Consider the following 17,902-nt stretch of genomic DNA (forward strand, 5'->3'; position numbering starts at 1 on the left):
ATGTAAAACTCGATCCTGGAAGCGCTCTTGGAACTCTGAAGAGGTTCATTGAACAACTCTATTAGTTCTACTCTCCTATTCGCCTCTGAAAGATATGTTTCGCAAATTATGTTTTTTCGATTGGCTCCTGCCGTGTTGTATGCGTATTGTTCCGTTTTCATTGGGAAGACCTATTCTTGCTGATATCATAAAAACGAGAATCCACCATATACCGCGCGTAAAAATTCGAAAATTGTATGATTAAATGGACACGCATGGAATGAACGAGTTCCCATCAGGATCAGATTCGGATTTCATTTTCTCTGGTTTCTGTAAATTCGATGATCTCGCTCATTAATAACGGAATAGTATGTGTGCCTGAGTTTCAAGCCCAATGCCGATAACACTGCCTTGACTAGCATCGATGCAACGTACGTCAAAATACTCCCTTTCCTCTCAGCAGGATCCGCTACAGAGAACGATGATCGATTTTGATTGATTTGCCCGGACTCCTACTACTCCAAACACACAAGCAATGCACGCATGACATGGGATTGATAACGCAAGACAGCAATTTTCTGATGATAAGACGAGTAACTGCGGAAACATTAGCAGTAGTTATTAACGAAGTGCAATGATAGAGAGAGAGGAAAAAATGGTGCTTTTGACTCAGACATCTCTCTCGTCATCATCACCACACAATCATAGAATATAACCTCTCCCTTCTACAACGGAGTCGTAGAAGAAATTGAGAGATTTTAGCGAGACATGTTCAAAGAGGGATCACTAATCTTTACAGTAAGCTGTGAGCTTTTCGGCGAAAGGCAATTCATTACCAACCGAAAAGTTAACGAACTTCACGATCAACAACAGCATCAACAGAAGATCAGTGCATGGATCAGTAGTGGAGTGCTTTTACAAATGACAGATTGCATTGGGATCTCTTACAGCACTGATGCTGGTATAGAACCGATCCCACATAAAAATGATCATAAAACGCCAGCAACATGACCTGCTGGTTTGATACACGATAAAAGTATAGATATCACATTTTAAGATTTTGTTGTCCTCGCAGCATGCTCACGCTCCACTTTGTTGAAATAGGGCACACAAATCAGACACAAAATAGCTCCGAAGACGCATACACCAGCGAGAAGCATGAAATAGTAATCATAATGAGAACTTCGGTACATGACAGACTCGGGATAATCGTCTGGATCGAAATTGGGCATCCAGGGAGCGCAGAGTTGGAAGACTACACCAGCCAAGAGATTAGAGAAGGAGAAGAAGAGCAAATTGAGAGCCGAGGATACAGCCTTGAGTTGTCCAGGAGAGTAAGTGAAGGCTACCTCGTATGAGGTCGAGATTAGGAAGATTTCACCAGTGGCAATGAGGAAGAACTGGGGTACCTGCCACCATACCGAGACGCTATACAGAGGACGGTCCATCACCGAGTACTCGACGCCTAACGCACAAAGCAGAGCAATACAGCCCAGCATTGAACCAATGCACATCCTTAAAAGAGCGGACGGCATATGGTTGTGCTGACGAAGATACTTGTATAGGACACCATCGATCCATAGGGAGTTGACAATGATGGATATACTATCCACATTCTGCATCATAGCGGCTGGGATCTGCCAGCCGAAAGTATCACGATTCATCTTTTCCGCTTGGGTCAAGAAAGCTGTGGTCATTTGAGCATAAGCGATCATGAAGGGAATAACCAAGGCAAAGAGAGGGATAAGCCGAAAGATTGCCTTGGCATCCTCGATGAACTGATCCTCGAAACGACCACCACGACTCTTCTTGCATTTCTCCAGAGAGCAATGGATAGCAGAGTCGCCAATGACCTCAATGACCCTGATAACAGCAGATCCCTGTGGCTTTGGCTTCACAAATCTGCCCATCACTCCACCAATAAGGAAGATTGTTGTGGCAATAATGAATGCGAAGAACGGTACCAGATAAGCCACGAAGAAGGATACCTTCTCGACCAGGATCGGAGTAACCAGACCACCTATCAAGCCTCCCACATTAATGGAAGCATAGAAATAAGTGAAGAACCTCGTAATTTGAGCTCTATGAAGCTCAGGATGGAATTGCTGAGCACCCATAACATTAACACAGCTCTTGATTCCCCCACTTCCGAAAGTGATAAGCACCATAAGGGAGAGGTGAATCATCCAAGGTTCGGATATGCTCTCGATCGAAGCCAAGCATAGTAGGCCGAGTCCGATCGTATAGACCACGGAGAAAGCTAGAATGGTATTGTAAACACCCAATAGGGTATCGGCCAGAACAGCTGCAACCAATGGTGTAACATAGATAACGGCTTGGAATGCTGATATATATGTATTTGCTGCCGTATCGTTGTACCCAAGGAACTCCTTCAAGAACGTCTGCAAATTTGGCGTTATACCATAGAAAGCTAGACGCTCACAGAGCTCCTGTATGAGTACAAAAATGGTAGCTTGCATCATCGGATGCTCAAAGTAGTGGTAGACATTACCAGAAGCATCAGTCCATGTCAACGGCTTCTTGTGATTCACCGGCGACACATCTTGCTTGACAACCTCCTCCACACCAGAATAGGACTTCAGCTCAGATGAATCTGCCATCTTGATACTAAACTCTTGAGATAAGATACGTTACCAACTTGTCAAATGGCTAAACGTGTACTTGCCTAATGGACAGCGCTAGACCGAAACCATAGCGTCACCGACACAGATTCTGTCCCTTCAGTCGTCAGTGATGAGATCATCCATAAGGCTCGGGTGAGAGGAGTTCTTTTTCCCTAAGGTCTGCGAGGTCTCCACCGCGTATTGTCATAATGGATTCGTGTCCTTGTCGAACAAACTCAAGATCGTATTCTTCGTTGCAGAGCCCCACAATGGCTGTCCCCCTCGAGTGAAAGGTGCTCTAGCTCAGCCTATTGCTCGAATGATCACGATGTTGATGTTGGAAATGAGGGGATTATTCGATTGGATTTTGCAGCTTTAGTTTTGGTTGTGTGACCAATTAGTGTATAATGTTCCACCGACTAACTCGAGGTTCATCTAATGCGGAAGATCCTCGGAAGCCTCTTGTATGGACAGACCCTTCCGGAAACACGTACCACTACTTCGAGCACCCTTTCTTCAATGCTACCATCTTTGTCCTTACCATGGAAATGTGTGAGCGTTTGGCGTTCACGGGCCTGCTACCTAACTTGAAGAACTTCCTCAACGAGTTTTTGGATTACGATGATACCACTGCTTACTCTTATATAAGCGACTTCCAAGCCATTATGTACTTCACGCCGCTTATTGGAGCTGCTGTAGCCGATACTCTGCTGGGCTTGTACAAGACTATTATCATTTTCTCTGCTATCTACATGCTCGGTTTAGTGTTCGTCGTCCTCGCTGCAGTGCCGTCTATATCCGAAGCCTGGATGGTGCATCTTGGTCTAATGACACTGATTGGCTTGGGCAGTGGTGGAATCAAAAGTTGTGTTAATGTTATGGGAGCACAACAATTCCACCCTGAACTTCACAAGTCGGATATCACCAGATATTATACGTACTTCTATGCTTCCATCCAGATAGGCTCTATCATTGGTGGTATTGTTACTCCCTTGATGGTCGAGGGAGTTTCCTATTTCGCCGCTTTCTGCGTTCCTTTGGCAGCGTTCGTCGTTGGGTTCGCCATATTCCTCTACGCAAGTTTCACGAACCGTTATGTGAAGCCCCAGCCGCAAGGCTCTGCTGTTGTCCAAGTCGCCGAAGTCATCGGTGCTGCCTGTATGAAATGCTCCTTGGAAAAGTGCAAGAAGTCTCGTGGCGGGAAGTACGAGGACGGCTTCATTGAAGATGCTAAGATGCTTTTCCGTCTCATCCCTTTATTCTGTTTAATTATTCCCTTCATGATTGCCTATCAGCAGATGACGACAGCGTGGGTGACACAGGGTTCTAAAATGAACCGTGATACATTCGGTTGGGATATCCCTGTACCGTTGATGCAGAATGTCGATCCCATCGCTGTTGCACTGACTTCTGTGGTTGTGGATGGAGCCGTATATCCCGGTCTACGCCGATTGGGTCTCATGCCATCGCCTTTAGTCCGATGTGCTATAGGCTCTTTTGCTGGTGCCATCGCTCTTGTCTGTTCTTTGATCGTGGAGTACGTCGTGATGGCCCATCCGGTTTTCACTATATCCATTTGGTGGCAGGTATTGCAATATTGGTTCATTGCTGTGGGTGAGATTTTCCTAGTTTCGACTTCATATGAGATCGCCTTTACGAATTCACCCTCTTCATTGAAGGCTGTTGCTTCCGCTATCAATTTACTTTTCTTCTCTATCGCTGGTCTAATCTCTGGTGCTCTGTTCAACGCCTGTTCGCCTTGGATGCCGACTTTCGACCCTTCCAACCCGACCGATGCTACTGTGAAAGATGCGCACTACGACTACTTCTTCATCCTGTTGGCAGTTATTTCTGCGATTGGTGGTTGCTGTGCACTAGCTTTGATACCGTATTATAATAAAGTATCAAGAGAGAATCAGGCTCACCTCGATGAGGAGGCCATGTCTAGTAAGAGTAGCGACCTCAGTGTCAAAGTGCCCGCAGAAAAAGCTGAGGTTTGAGAAGAAGATTATGGTTGATATATGTGAATTTCCGCATCATTAACATTCGATCATTGTTCATGTAAACTTTAGTAATTTCGTCGTGCCCATCTTGTAATTTTCCTACGCGCATTTCTTTACTCTCTTTTCGCTATTCAATCAGCTTACCCAGTTGGTTCACCGGTAATCGGCCGAGGCGAGTCTGACTCATCTTCCTTACATATGAAAATGTGTATAATGTCCCTTGATCATATTGAATGATTGTCGGACTAGATTACAAAACTTAACTATAATTTCACTCCTATCTTCATATCGTTTGGTATACTCGTTCATTGAACACCATTTTGCTTTTCTCTAAATGCCTTTCTAATCTCCAACTGGTCATTCTTACTCAATATTCGTTCTTGTGTTCAACCACAATTCCAAAGACATGTATAGGGGGTAGTTATGGAGATTCTATATCGTACTACAACCATGCAAGAAAGCAATGGGTAACCTGAAAGATACTGATGTACTTGACTCAAGCATGATTGGATACGATGGATTGTCTTCAAAAAATCCATCAAGCTTTCTCGATAGGCATGGTCTTGTACGCTAGCTCAGGCGGTTATTGTGCACGCCCATATCACGCCGCTCACTTCAATGTACATTGTCTTGAGTCTAAACACTCTTATAGTGTATGCTTCTGTCGACCTAGGTATTCTCGTGCAAGTGTGCATTTCTCTGCAGGAAGGCGGGAAGTTACGTTGCAAATTCTCTGTGACTTATGGGAGGATTTACCATTATCTACACGAAGAAGGTCGTTGAACGGCATGGGTCGGAACCTGAATGCCCTGCCGCACGGCATTCAAGGAGACGCACTTAGCATACTGAGTTGCCAAATCGAGAAGCGACAGTGATGGTGTAAGATGTAGAACTGTACTCATACTCCAACATGTTAACAACTGAGGCAAGTGTAATACGATCAAACATCAGCTTCTTTGAGTATCATGTCCATGAATTCCTCTTCATCTGCAGAGAGGAGGCTTGCTTTCATGTTGACTTTTGGCGGGGTTCCAGGAGGGCAGACAGCGTTGGGCAGACCTGAGGTTAAAGAAGCACATGATAATGTGCTTGCCAAACCCGCAAGTCTAAACCTACTTAACGTAACAGCATTAGTAGTTTCTTCTAGCAGTGAGCCCAGCATCTCATCAACCTCAGCATCGTTATTAACATCAGCTTGGTGGCTCTGATGCTCAGGAGATGGCTGGACCCTGACAGAGCATCGCTGGCGCCATAAACGCTGTGCTGAGACATCTCAAGTGTCTAGTGTATCGCACACCCATCATGACGAGGCGGCAACCATTTCAGAACGTATCAAAGGTAAAGACACGCAAATGGGCAACAGGGAGGCGTATCGAACGGTCCGGACCGGATCAGGGTGTCCATCCCTACCCTAGAACCAGCGCTGACACTTCGGACGTCCTAGCGGAAATGGAGGCTAACCTGCAAAGGAAGGATGCTCAGCGGTCACATAGCAGTCTCGTGCCTGGAACTATTGAAATCGGCAAAGTCCGATGTTTCACAGCAGGTGCTGTTGACGCCTCGCATCGCGTCTCCCAGCTCGGAATCTTCATCTCCTGGCGACCGTGGACTGCCAACTCGCACTATTAGACTCGCAGCAGCCAGATCGGACCCAGCCGCAGCAGTTCGCCCAATATCCGAATTCTCGCGGCCGCGCACCTGGGCGCTCAGAAATGAAACGGTAAGATACCCAAAGATACGTATGCTATCTTCCTTCCAGCGTTGATACGATGTATTTCGGAATTACTACCTCGTCGCTAACGTCATCTGTAGGGACAAATTCGTCAACTCTACTATGTATGCGTCCTATTTGTCGCAATCGGGAGCCCAGTGATCCCATTGTAGCGAGACGTGTCGAATCTTCGTTGTGCGCACTTCATGCACTTGCACGAAGCCGTTTCGTCGAATCTTGCGCCGATCATTTCCCTCTTCATTATGGGTTCGTGGAAGATGAAGGTTACTGTAGCACATTTGTCCCGTACGTTGCACTCGCCCTGAGGTTCTTGCCAGAGAGCTCCGGTGTAAAGCTGTGGAATGTTGCTTCGGTCGTCTAGGCACACTGCTGGTCCTGCAGGATTTGCCTTTGTCTCATAACGGCTATCGTATGTTCCCCCCAGACTGTGTCAGCGATTATGAAAATGAATCGGACCATGCTTCGTACGATTCCGACGGTAAGTTTGATGCATACACTCGTTCGGATTTCTGGTAACTGCCTTCCATGGGTTTTCTTTGCTTTTGGTGTTGTGCCGCTCACTTTGTAACGTCATTGCTGTCTTCTCTCAGATGAGCCAAGCTTCTTCGAAAGGTTCCCCTTTCGCTTGTGCAAACGCCGTCGTAAACCCTCCGATGAAAAGGAGAACTCAGGTGAGATGAGGGCGTTGTGACAGCTTCAGTTTACCTCGTAGTTTCCTAAATCACTCGCTTGTTGATTTTGCATCTGTCTTCTGACATGTGCTCTTGCTATCAGGTGTTCAGACCCCTAAGAAGGGCATCCCATCGGAGACTCTACCCAATGCGCCGATAACGGCTGGTGCTGCCATTCGAATGTGAGACTAGCTCTGATGGGTCTTCCGTATTGTGGTTTTCTCGTTTGCGTGCTTTTGATGAGAGGATGTATTGATTCAGGTTTGGCGACGAGCTGTTACCCTACGAACAAAGCGAGATCGTTGGTTATCCTGAGATCTGGTTCATGGGGCACCCCTTGGCAAGAAAGTTCTGGAGAGGTTTAATAGCTGTAAGGCGAGCTACTGCCAGCATGTTTCATTCGGTCCTCAGTGCTTATGCAACGCGTATGCTGTTATGAATGGAAAGTTTGAGTACCATCAGTGTGAGCTCGACAGTAATGGCTACGATGATGTCTATGGGGACTATCGTATTGTTTTGAATCATCATGTCGGTTACCGATTCGAGGTGAGCTGGAGCCGGTCAGAGCTCCTCGTTATTATCAACGATCAGATTCTCGATCTCTTCGGGCGCGGTGATTTCGGTCATGTACTGGATGTGTTCGATCACAAAACTAAGTGAGCAGATCTCATTTACTAATCTTTCGAGGCAACATTACGTGGTGAAATTCATGTTTACGTCTGGTCGACCCTTGGAGACCATATGGAATCAGTCAGTTTTCTTGTGGCTGTTGCTGATGGTATATCGCTTTCTCCGTGAATGCAGCAAGATGTGCTCATTTTACTGGCTTGATGGTTGCCGTATTCTCAGATGCCGCCGGGCTCTCAAGATGGTGCGTAAACCAGAATTCGATCTCAGTAACCAGTACGTCGAGTTACGCACGTTCAGGCACTTGGTGAGTTATCCTTCTTATGGTTATTCAAGTAGCGCATGTTGCCTCAGGAGCGATCTCGCGGCTGTGAAGCTGTCATTACCTTCTATGAAGCCCTCTATTTCCGCCATCATCTATGCTTAGTGTTAGAGCCCGGCTACATGAGCCTGTAAGTTCGCCAAGGGCTTCATGTGTAGGTCATTGATACTCTCAGTCACGACTACCTCAACGGCCTCGAGTCGAAACGCTTACCATTGACCACTATTTGTGCAATTGCTAAGCAGTTGATCTCAGCCCTCGTGTATTTGAAAGACTACGGGTGGGTGGCTCGTTAAAGTTGGGTGCACATTTTCTGTCTTCAGAGTAATACACTGCAATCTGAAACCCCAGAACATTCTCTTGATGTCGCCGGTTTCGAATGAAATCCGTGTTATCGGCTTTGGAACCTCGAAAAGGTGGCCTCTCTTCAGACGACCGTTGAGAGAATTTCAGAGCCTGTAAGTCCAGGTCAAACTCGTGCCTTAGATCTATTGCGATTACATTTCAGGAGGTATCGTAGTCCAGAAGTCATGCTACGGCTACCTTGCGACGAGAAAATCGATATGTGGAGCCTTGGATGTATTCTTGCTGAGCTGTTCACTGGTGAGATGATCTCTCCTAGTGTATCTCTGTCGCTATTGGCTGCATTGTAGGTGTCCCATTGTTCGATGGAGAGAACGAAGTAAACCAGTTGAAGCTGATGTCGGTGGTGATTGGGCAACTTCCCGCCTATTTGGCGTCACACTGCTTCAGAAGGAGAGCTTTAGCGTCCGGTAAGGCTGCGAGTGTGCTTTGCGTGGATTTTCATGGGCCCTTGTTTGTTAGCTATCAGCTCTGGGAAGATATCAGCCTCGAGATCTCCTAGGCCGGCCTCGTCATTTTCTGATGATTTCCTTGCCATTCACGAAAGTGAGTGCTTTCTGTATTGGTTCATGGCTTGATTAATAGGTCGTTCAGGTGTACCCTTCGAGAAAGATTTCCAGGATTTCATCCGGAAGATTCTGGTCTGGGATTCTAAGAAAAGACTCAGCGCGGCGAATGCGTGCTCTCATCCAGTGAGTCGCTCCCTTCTGGCCTTCGTAGTTGTTGACGTTCGATGATGAAGTTTGCGCCGTTGAGGTTAACTTGGGAGTTATTTTTGTTTCGCTCAGTTGATATGCGCCCACCTGGATAAACTAGAAGAGGAGCACGACCGTGAGGAGGAGACCGCGCAGGCGGAATAACCCCGCCACCACGAGCACCTCAGTACATTAAAAGCTCGCTGCTTTAACGCAGTGGTTATTTATCTACACTGCAACTACGTGCAATGCCTTTATTTTGACTATTACGTACCCCTATTGGGGTCTCAGGTGACTCTCAAGATTTCTGAGTATCTTATGCTGTGCCAAGATGTGAGGCCAGCTTGCATTTATGGAATCGGTAGACCTATCGGGTTTTTACCCATTCTAATATCTAGAATTAGCGCGTAGCAGGATTTGATTGATGAACGTGAAAGCTGTGTGATGAGATCCTGAGTTGTGTTGGACGGGAGTGGGCTTGAAAGAGCAGTTAGACATAGGCTGAAGCCTGTTACACTTTGGCTGGTGTATTATGGTCAAACTATGGTCCAGCTTTACTTGTATCGGGAAAAGTAAGCCGGTGGGAAATTGTTCATCTGAAGTGACGAAAATGAGTAAAATTGTGTTTTATTAGTTGCTTGATCATGCCTCTCTACTTCTATTGGTCGCGGCTTCTTAGTAGTCGGCCAGGGATGCATCTCGCCGTTGCCATCACCTTCGTATTATCCGACTTATTCAGCGCCAGTGCCTTGGTTTGTCTACTGCCGTCCCCTATCGGTCTTCAGTATTCTATTACAGGTTGTGGCACCGTCTGTTATTATACCAACAGCTCCCTTCACACTACCTGCTCAGGCTAGTGTGGGTCTACCACAACAAACGCAAAGCTCGGTAGACGTCATAGCCTCAGTAGGATTGTACGTAGCGTCATCGGTAATGGTGAAATCGTCATGTTTAGGCCCCACAGCTGGCGCAGCCAGTGGTGCAAGTCGCTACTATAGTCCCTCCTACATTCAGCCCATCTGATACTGTAGCATCTCCGAAACCTGACGCCCCGGTTGTGGCGTTTATGCAGAACCCAGGTGAGCAGTGAAATGACGGCGATCTATTCACAAGCTGGGTTGGCTTCAGGTCCCCGCCAGCAGACCTCCGTTGAGGCTCCGCTGGGGTCTGGTGGCCTGCCTTACTATGCTGTTGTGCTTATCATCATCGGATCCCTTATCCTAGCGACACTAGTCTTCTATATCTGGACAGGTGATTACACACTCAACTCTCCCCACACGCTTTATTCGTTCTCGGCAGGTGTTCGGTCGAAGTCAGCAGCGACGCGGCTACAGCGTCTTTTCAAGGGTGGTCGGAAGCGAGAGGCTCCATCACCTTTGAGAAGCCATCGGGAGCGTCGGATGAGTTATCGTGAGCGGCTACAGCAGCATCAACGATATGGGAGTCACCTCGCCCCTCCTAGAGTGAGAAGAAGGGTTATATGGAATTAATCTTAGCTCTTGTGCCAGGTGGACTCAGACAGCGATCGACATTCGCGGCATCACCTCCACGTTAGCAGTGCGAACTCGCCTTCAGAGCAGCATAGGTGACTTCTCCTCACGCCGACTTAATCCCTGCCTGTATCTCAAGCACACCTTTTGTTAGTGAGCACCATCGGCATCATCACTATCATCATCATCGACACGGTGACAGGCGATACGACCCACCATCCAACCGTCACACTGGTAATCCCAACTCTGAAATAGGAGTGGCTGAGTCATCCGTTACGCCAAAGGGTTCGCCATTACTGTCCTCAGATAGAAGTCCCAAGCATTCTCGCTACAACCCCTGAGTGGTGACACGAAGACGTTTTTTTGACTACATATTTTTGACATTCATTACGCACCATAAATTCTGTGCATCTTTGTCGTCAGGAGTCAGTCTTGAGTGATGAGTTGGTGACATTTCGAATTCATCCGGAAGGGCGAGTGCCTTGAATATTCCCATCGCGATTTGTTCGCGTGCGGGAGTAACTTACACGTAGGACTCGGGTCTCTTTCCCTTCATTGCACATGGTCACCCTCATTCGCCGTTACTGTTACCTCACCGCCTAATATGCTTAGTTGCGTGGGCTGTCGGGACAGCATAGGCTTGCCACTCTAACTCGACAGGTTCACAAATCGATCCAACCATCGCAAGTTTCAATGCAGTGACCCATATCAACAACAGCTATGGAAGCTCAATCTGCGTATCCTCTCAAAGGTCCTGAGTTTTTTGAATCGCGGATTAGCAATTTCGTGAATCTTGAACACCAGTGGACAATCTCCAGTGGAGATTAAGACCCGGGTTGCGCACTTTGAAGTCTTGAGGCAACTTCAGGACTTGAAAGTATGCGGTCCGATCAGAGACGCGTGCATTACCAACTTCCTATTACACCGAGCCCTCGAGCAGGCGGCTATGGCTGCCTCGAGGAAATCACAGGCATCTCATCCTTAGAAGGTTATGGGACAGTCTCACTCATACTGGCGTGTACCAAGTCGCCAAGCCGTACACTGTCGCCTCTGTACGATCCTACGCGGGTCCATTGGGGATCAACATCAAGCGATTCGGTCCCATTAACCGATCACCTGACGGGAGCACGGGACTCCGAAAGATTCGTTCAATTTGAGGAACTCCATGGGAGTCGCTGATTGTGTTGATTTAGACCGGATTTCTGGCCGAGTCGTTGACAAAATCCCTGAGCATCCTCGCCTGGGCCGTTTTCGGCGTAGATCACGGGTAGGCTGACCGTGAGTACGAGGAAAAGTACGACAAAATTTACGTGGAGTGTTAATACTATGAGGACCACGCTAGGTGGACTGTCCTCAGACGCAAAACCCCTCCGACCCCTTCGAAGTATGCAAGGTCAATGATCTTAGAATCTCGTCAGTCAAGAAGGGTTGTTCGCGGAGCCCACTAACTGCTCATGCACTCGAGCAAGCACAATGTTCATTTTGGACTAGCGCACGCCATCGTGATCGATTTGGTTTTAATTGCAATCATGACGCTGATGATGACGGAAGGCCTCTGATCCATCGATTGGTCGTCTTGAAGGACTTATGTGCAGATCGTCAGAACCCATTACGATTGCAGAGCCGACGCGATCAACAAAACGGCCAGACGGATGCGTGGTAGATAATCTCCCCGTGTTACGGTATGGCTTTTTGGGACGGACTTGATACCAGATCCTCCTATAGACTTCCTGATAGAACCTACAGCAACTGTGCGTGATAATTGCTTCAAATCACACAGGTCGAACTCGTCATCCTATCGTTGTTAGCCATTCTCTATTGTCGTAGACCTGTCGAGTTTAGTCGTCTCCACGTCCCCAACCGTACTTATCATCAGTTGTTCCAAGATGACTCGCAGGTGTGATACTCAGAGTATCTTCCTCAAGTCCAATGTGGAGTCGGATGAGGATGACTTCGACATGCAAGGGAACAATGGAGGCGGTGTCAGAAAAGCGGCGGCTACGATGGGGTAATTCGGATGTTCACTACAACGCAATTCTTGCATCTCTTCATTGATTATACCGACTCTCTTTTATCCCATAGGACCATCTTTCTCGTGTCTTCTCATAATTTTCATCCAGTCAGTAGAGCGCCGTATTTTTTCACTAGGCACTCACTCGTGATTCTCCACTGGGAAACCAATTGCGTAACTTTCTATTAGATAGTCTCGTCTACATCTTGCCACTGGGCAACCCTATTTACATCTTCCTACTAGACTGCTCGTATGACACGTGCTATCCTTGTAGTTACGATCAGCATGATGATCGTTGTGGACCACGCAAGGTGGATGATGACTACGAAGGCTCACCTAATTCTGGAGCTCGCCGAGTCCCCAACGCTAAAGTCCGTGGGATCACCAGCATGTACGTCGGGCGAATTTCGTGGCGCAGCGGTAATTCCTCTCCTCAGGGGTATGTATTCTGATCGTATGGGTACTGATGATGACGTTACGATGACTAGAAACGATGGTGCGCGAGGTGGTACGCGGCAGTTCCCCTCGCCGCCGAATTTGAGAGCGCGGAAGGGAGGCAATTGGAACACTAGGAGCTTCGGTAGTATTTTTTCAATCGAGTATTCTTTCATGAGGTGGTCAACTGCACTGATATTTAGCCTGATACCACAATGCCTATGTTAATATTTAAATATTGTTATCATGCAAGTAGAGGCTAGTAGTATGATGCTGTATTACCAATCTCTCATCACGGGGCCTCATATATCCAAACAGGAGTATAAAATGAGTCGTGGAGACAATCATGGCAATCGAAATGATGCACGCGTGACCGAAATGAACCACTGAATATTTTTTCTCTCCGAATTGCCTCTCGCACAACTACTCCTTCGTGAATCGAAGGGATGATGGTATATGATTTCGGGAGAAATACTACACTTGTGTTTGTGTCGTTTTTTTTCTGAGTTTTCTGCCGTTGTTGATATTAGGATCCGGTGGGATCAATACGAATTGTCGCATTCTAGCGGTCTTTCAGGCGGCAAGGGCAGTGGCAAGGGAAAGGGGTGGTCCTCTGGAGGGGGAGGCTACCGCGGATCCCGACAAACCACGATGAGCCCCTCTGGTGTGGTGAAGGTGATCCTGAAGCCCAACGCTGGTGGGAGCGGCAGCAGCAGTAGGAAGGGTGGCAAAGGAGGAGGGAAGGGTTATAGAAATTATGGCAAGTAAATTACTAGGCGCATACCCAAGGACAGTATTTGTGATAAGATGTGAATGAGGCCACTTCCAGTATACGTTTGCTCGCCATAACATTGCTGTCACTGTTGAGTTGATGAATTCATAAGTCTCGCCGGCTTGGGCCCATCAGAGAATTTCGGTAATGTACTACAGTCAGCACTCGAATGCTGGCGCTTATCCAACGAGAGCGATGCACCCTCAGCACCATCACTGCTATCTGCCTCGACTACAAGCAACGTACAGTTCTCTTAGAGGACAGCAACATCAGTCTAAGAGTGCTCCACTCAGTGCAACAATGGGGGGAATCTGTCGCGCGCCACAAAATTGTATAGCGAAGGCTCCAATGATCTGTGTGGGGCTGTTCTAATTCTGGTAGTGTTGATGGGAATACAATCTTGTTGCTCTCATAGGCGCCTCGGCGATCGGTCTCTCTTCCTCGTGACGGTCAAGAGACGAGTTGTAGTATCACACACAGCAGTGATCCCGCGAGTTCTGACACGACTGACAGCGGGACGCTTTCACCGGTCTTTACCGTGAGGACTCTCGCAACTAGAGCTCAGTAGCCGACGCCTGTGGTCAGTACCCGGCTGGAGTCGCATCGCTCCGTCGTCTTCTCGAGATTGCTGCCGGTCGATTGAGGGAATCTCAGGATCGGTAAGTGAAGCGTATCAGTGGCATCCCGCCGAAGTTTGGTTCATACGTGAATTCCACTTGGAAAAACTATTAGTAGTGGCGGAGTTGCTGATCTTTGCCGTCCTCAGTTGTCGGACGGCGAGCGTTCGGTTGCTTATCCGAATACTCCTACGAGTCGAGGAATCAACCACACGGTGAGCTGATGGTGTCCCAATTTCAACAACTGCTATACCGCCCTCTCAGAGACGCTTTTCTGAAGCTGAAGGCGAGAGGTGACTGTTGTCAACGACTCAGAGACTTGCACCGGGTTCGGGACCTCGCCCTTCAGTGAGAACCGATGGGCGACATTGTTGATGATGATGATCCTGTCAGGTTGGAGAGCTGCCTCGCTCGGTTCTCTAGTGATATCAAGTCGCCGGTACTACATCGACCGACTCGGGAGTGAATGAGATTGACACTTTCAGCATGACGTGAACATTTGTGAATTTAGCTTCCCGACCTCGTGTTGAGCATGAGTGATGGGTTGGTGGCTGGACCACTTCACAGCGATCTACGTCAGAGACAACAACGAGGTCGCTGGAAGTTGATATTGTTGCGTAGGATCATCCTACTAGGATGCATCGACCATCGATTGCACTGTGCAAGCAATGCGATGATGGGAATCACGTGTCGGTGAACGTAACCTACACGAGGGGAGATCAGTTTCGTTCACAAAGAAATTTAGAGATTCCATTCGTATCGTGGAAGAGGAGTGAGTAGTGATGGGCTGCTCTCATCCTCCTTGCTACACTTGATAGGACGCAACAATTCCATTAATTCAGAGTAAAGGAGGCTCTCCTTTGTTCAACCATGAGGCAACACACTCTTCCACTGAAGCGACACGCGCAATGGGACTAGGCGAGCCCAATAATGCTGGTCGCGGCTCGCTTGGAGGAGCCGATGAAGCGATCGGGGCCACAACGGGCGACACCTGTTTGATAAACAGTGACCAATCAACACAAGTGATGTGAATTGTTATGTACTTCCGGCCTAGTCGCATTAGCTCGGCAATCGAGAATATCTTCGAATTTTCCGAAGCGCTGGGGATCCTTTCGTGCCCGACTGCGACTCCGGCCGATTGATCTGAGAGAACGCTAATGAGTCCGCAAACGTCACCGTGGATATCTATTTGTGTAAAATGTGCGCTTCCAACAACCTCACCTCGTAGCCAAATGTATATCGTCTTCAACGTCTAAGCCTAGTCTAGCCCAGGCAGAGCCCTTGTTGAGCCAACCTTCCTCGACCGTGGGCAGAATTAGCCTGAGAACAGAGTCAGTGCAGTCGTAAGGCTTGTAGCCTACCTCACAGGCCGAGCAGTTGACCTCACTGAGATCGCTACGGGAGGAATTTCGGCAGTTCCAGAAGGAGGAAGAGGATCCCCTGGGTGACTTGGTTTGAGAGCGATGCTCATCAACAAGGAAGGCAACCTGGAAACATTGCAATTTCTTCATGTACCCTTCAGCAACCGAAAATCAGTAAACAACGCGCTCACGAGTGAGTTACAAGAGACTATTCTGCGTTCATAGCTACGGTCGAAATGGCCAAAATCAACGATGGACTCCACGAGATCAGTTTCCTCATTGACAATTTGTCAATGACAAAGGACCCACACCGCTAGATCTATCGAGTTACTAGTATTGGCCTAGTGGCTTACCTTTCAAACTCCGTCCAGTTGATAATACCTCGCCGAGATACATCCAATAACTTGAATAGTGTGGTTATCAGACCATCACTAAGGGCAGACTCACCCAGATAGCAGTTGCGAACCTACTCGACAAAACTGACGTCTCCACACTAAGTTGGAAGTTAAAATGGAATTCCAGTTTGAACAAAGGTTGCAGGAAGGTAACAGGCAACGCACCAGATCATGGAAGGCACCGACGTCAACGCATCCATCGACTTGAAATTCCATGAATCGATGTCGTAGGTCCTCTACTGATATGCTCATGGAATGAGAACTGATGATGATACTGACGCGTTCCCTCGTTGTCTCGTATCGCAAATCCGTAACAAATACCGCGAAGATTCAGAATGAAATGCATTGCGATGCTCGAAAATCTCGAGTACTTGCAAGAAGTTGGAGAGTTTTATCGTTATCTCTTGTTTCGACCACTACCATGGACAACCCAAAACTTAGAATGTCAAAATGTCACAGAATGTATCATTTAGAATTGATACCATGAAGAAGATAACAGTCTCAGAATTGAGGAGATCAGTGTACGTGCAAATGAGCTTGTTGTTGTCATCGCGTCAGGGCCGGCAGGGCAGCTCCCTTATCGATAACCGCGTCTGCTTGCTCGACTATGACATATTCCCTCTCGAAGCTCCAATCGTCATCATCATCAGCGTCTTCATCTCGCGCAGTTTGGTGCCCCATCATAACTGTTTCGTAGAGTTCTTGTTCATTCTTGTCATTCTGCAAATAAAACGATCCTCCGACTCCAGCTCCCCCATGCATGAGCTCCTGACCTTGATGACGACATCAGCTTCCACGCCATTCTCAGCAAGCTTGTGGGCTATCTCAATTGGCAGCCTCTGTTGCAGAAGCCTCTCAGCATTGCGGAAGACTATTGCGTTGGTGAAGGAAGTATCCGAACATGCCGTTACTCGAAACAAGTTTATCACACCTGAATACCACCCATCGAATGGACCCACCATAGAAGCACCTTCTACTTCCCACAAGCAGGCCTTTGCTTTTGCTCACTGCATCATGCGGGACTCCGACCAACCGCACTTCCAATACGAAGTAGTTACCCCACACACCCCTCTTAGTGACCTCAACCTGTTGAGACTAATACAACTTCAATTCGTCAGGACAACGATTCCCCTTTCCTGACCTCACCTGCAGACTGTGCTCTCCTCTAAGAGTAGCCTCCAGCCCTTGCAAGCACGCCGTAGCAACTCTATCAGTGACCGCAGTATCGTGGATGATCAACGCTGCTATATGATACATCACTTGACCTGAGCATCATAATCATACTCATCGACAACGAGGCTCATCTCACTCAGTATTCCCCGTCCAGTCCGTTTCTCGATATTCTCCTCCACAATACTGCTGCTGTTCTTAACTACGATGTTTAGATATAAAACCATTTTCCCGACCTATGCAAGCCTTGTCACCACACCCCAATAGAGAACGCAACACCATCTTTGCGAAGCCACAATGCAAAACGGTCATCATCATCATCAACACGAGTCGTCGCATATAATTGATTGATTCTATGATCTTGAGCTCTTTGATTTCCGGATTGCCTCTATGCAAGAGATATCTACTGTGGAAACAGCAGCGAGCTCATGCCGGTGAAAAGCGCCCAGCTTGTGAGCATTTATTTTTCACGCCCATCACCATGGCATACACCTCGGGTAGCACCCCTACATGGGACTCTCTTCCCTCGTCGTGTGCTACAACCACCATGGCAACGGGCACCACCGGGACAACAGCCATTCCGTGCAGCAACTGATCCCAGGACTACTACTCGCGAAACTTATAAATATAAGCTC

General features: G+C 47.7%; 5 protein-coding genes across 5 annotated transcripts; 3 read left to right on the plus strand and 2 right to left on the minus strand.

Moving 5' to 3' along the window:
* Nucleotides 1-1,031: 1,031 nt before the first annotated feature.
* Nucleotides 1,032-2,600, minus strand: Pmar_PMAR006260 (Tripeptide permease tppB, putative; the record flags this gene model as incomplete). Its single annotated transcript, XM_002774587.1, has 1 exon — nt 1,032-2,600. One exon carries the CDS (start codon nt 2,598-2,600, stop codon nt 1,032-1,034), a length of 1,569 nt encoding a protein of 522 aa, XP_002774633.1.
* A 410-nt stretch (nt 2,601-3,010) lies between these two features.
* Nucleotides 3,011-4,603, plus strand: Pmar_PMAR006261 (conserved hypothetical protein; the record flags this gene model as incomplete). Its single annotated transcript, XM_002774588.1, has 1 exon — nt 3,011-4,603. One exon carries the CDS (start codon nt 3,011-3,013, stop codon nt 4,601-4,603), a length of 1,593 nt encoding a protein of 530 aa, XP_002774634.1.
* Nucleotides 4,604-6,749: 2,146 nt separating this feature from the next.
* Pmar_PMAR006262 (cyclin-dependent kinase 3, putative) lies at nt 6,750-9,181 on the plus strand (the record flags this gene model as incomplete). The annotated part of the gene is made up of 15 exons (XM_002774589.1): nt 6,750-6,816; nt 6,929-7,009; nt 7,113-7,191; nt 7,271-7,379; nt 7,421-7,555; nt 7,601-7,665; nt 7,859-7,971; nt 8,013-8,088; nt 8,134-8,238; nt 8,282-8,416; nt 8,467-8,561; nt 8,612-8,731; nt 8,784-8,867; nt 8,916-9,013; nt 9,110-9,181. The coding sequence occupies 15 exons, from the start codon at nt 6,750-6,752 to the stop codon at nt 9,179-9,181; spliced, it is 1,434 nt and encodes a 477-aa protein (XP_002774635.1).
* A 3,207-nt stretch (nt 9,182-12,388) lies between these two features.
* Pmar_PMAR006263 (hypothetical protein) lies at nt 12,389-13,802 on the plus strand. The gene is made up of 4 exons (XM_002774590.1): nt 12,389-12,514; nt 12,792-12,908; nt 12,955-13,097; nt 13,530-13,802. The coding sequence occupies exons 1-4, from the start codon at nt 12,393-12,395 to the stop codon at nt 13,718-13,720; spliced, it is 573 nt and encodes a 190-aa protein (XP_002774636.1). The 5' UTR covers nt 12,389-12,392; the 3' UTR covers nt 13,721-13,802.
* A 2,841-nt stretch (nt 13,803-16,643) lies between these two features.
* Nucleotides 16,644-17,494, minus strand: Pmar_PMAR006264 (hypothetical protein; the record flags this gene model as incomplete). Its single annotated transcript, XM_002774591.1, has 5 exons — nt 16,644-16,817; nt 16,871-17,028; nt 17,075-17,183; nt 17,244-17,362; nt 17,407-17,494. The coding sequence occupies 5 exons, from the start codon at nt 17,492-17,494 to the stop codon at nt 16,644-16,646; spliced, it is 648 nt and encodes a 215-aa protein (XP_002774637.1).
* Nucleotides 17,495-17,902: the final 408 nt, after the last annotated feature.

The sequence above is a fragment of the Perkinsus marinus genome, assembly GCF_000006405.1.
Source record: "Perkinsus marinus ATCC 50983 genomic scaffold scf_1104296958234, whole genome shotgun sequence".
Taxonomy (NCBI): domain Eukaryota; phylum Perkinsozoa; order Perkinsida; family Perkinsidae; genus Perkinsus; species Perkinsus marinus.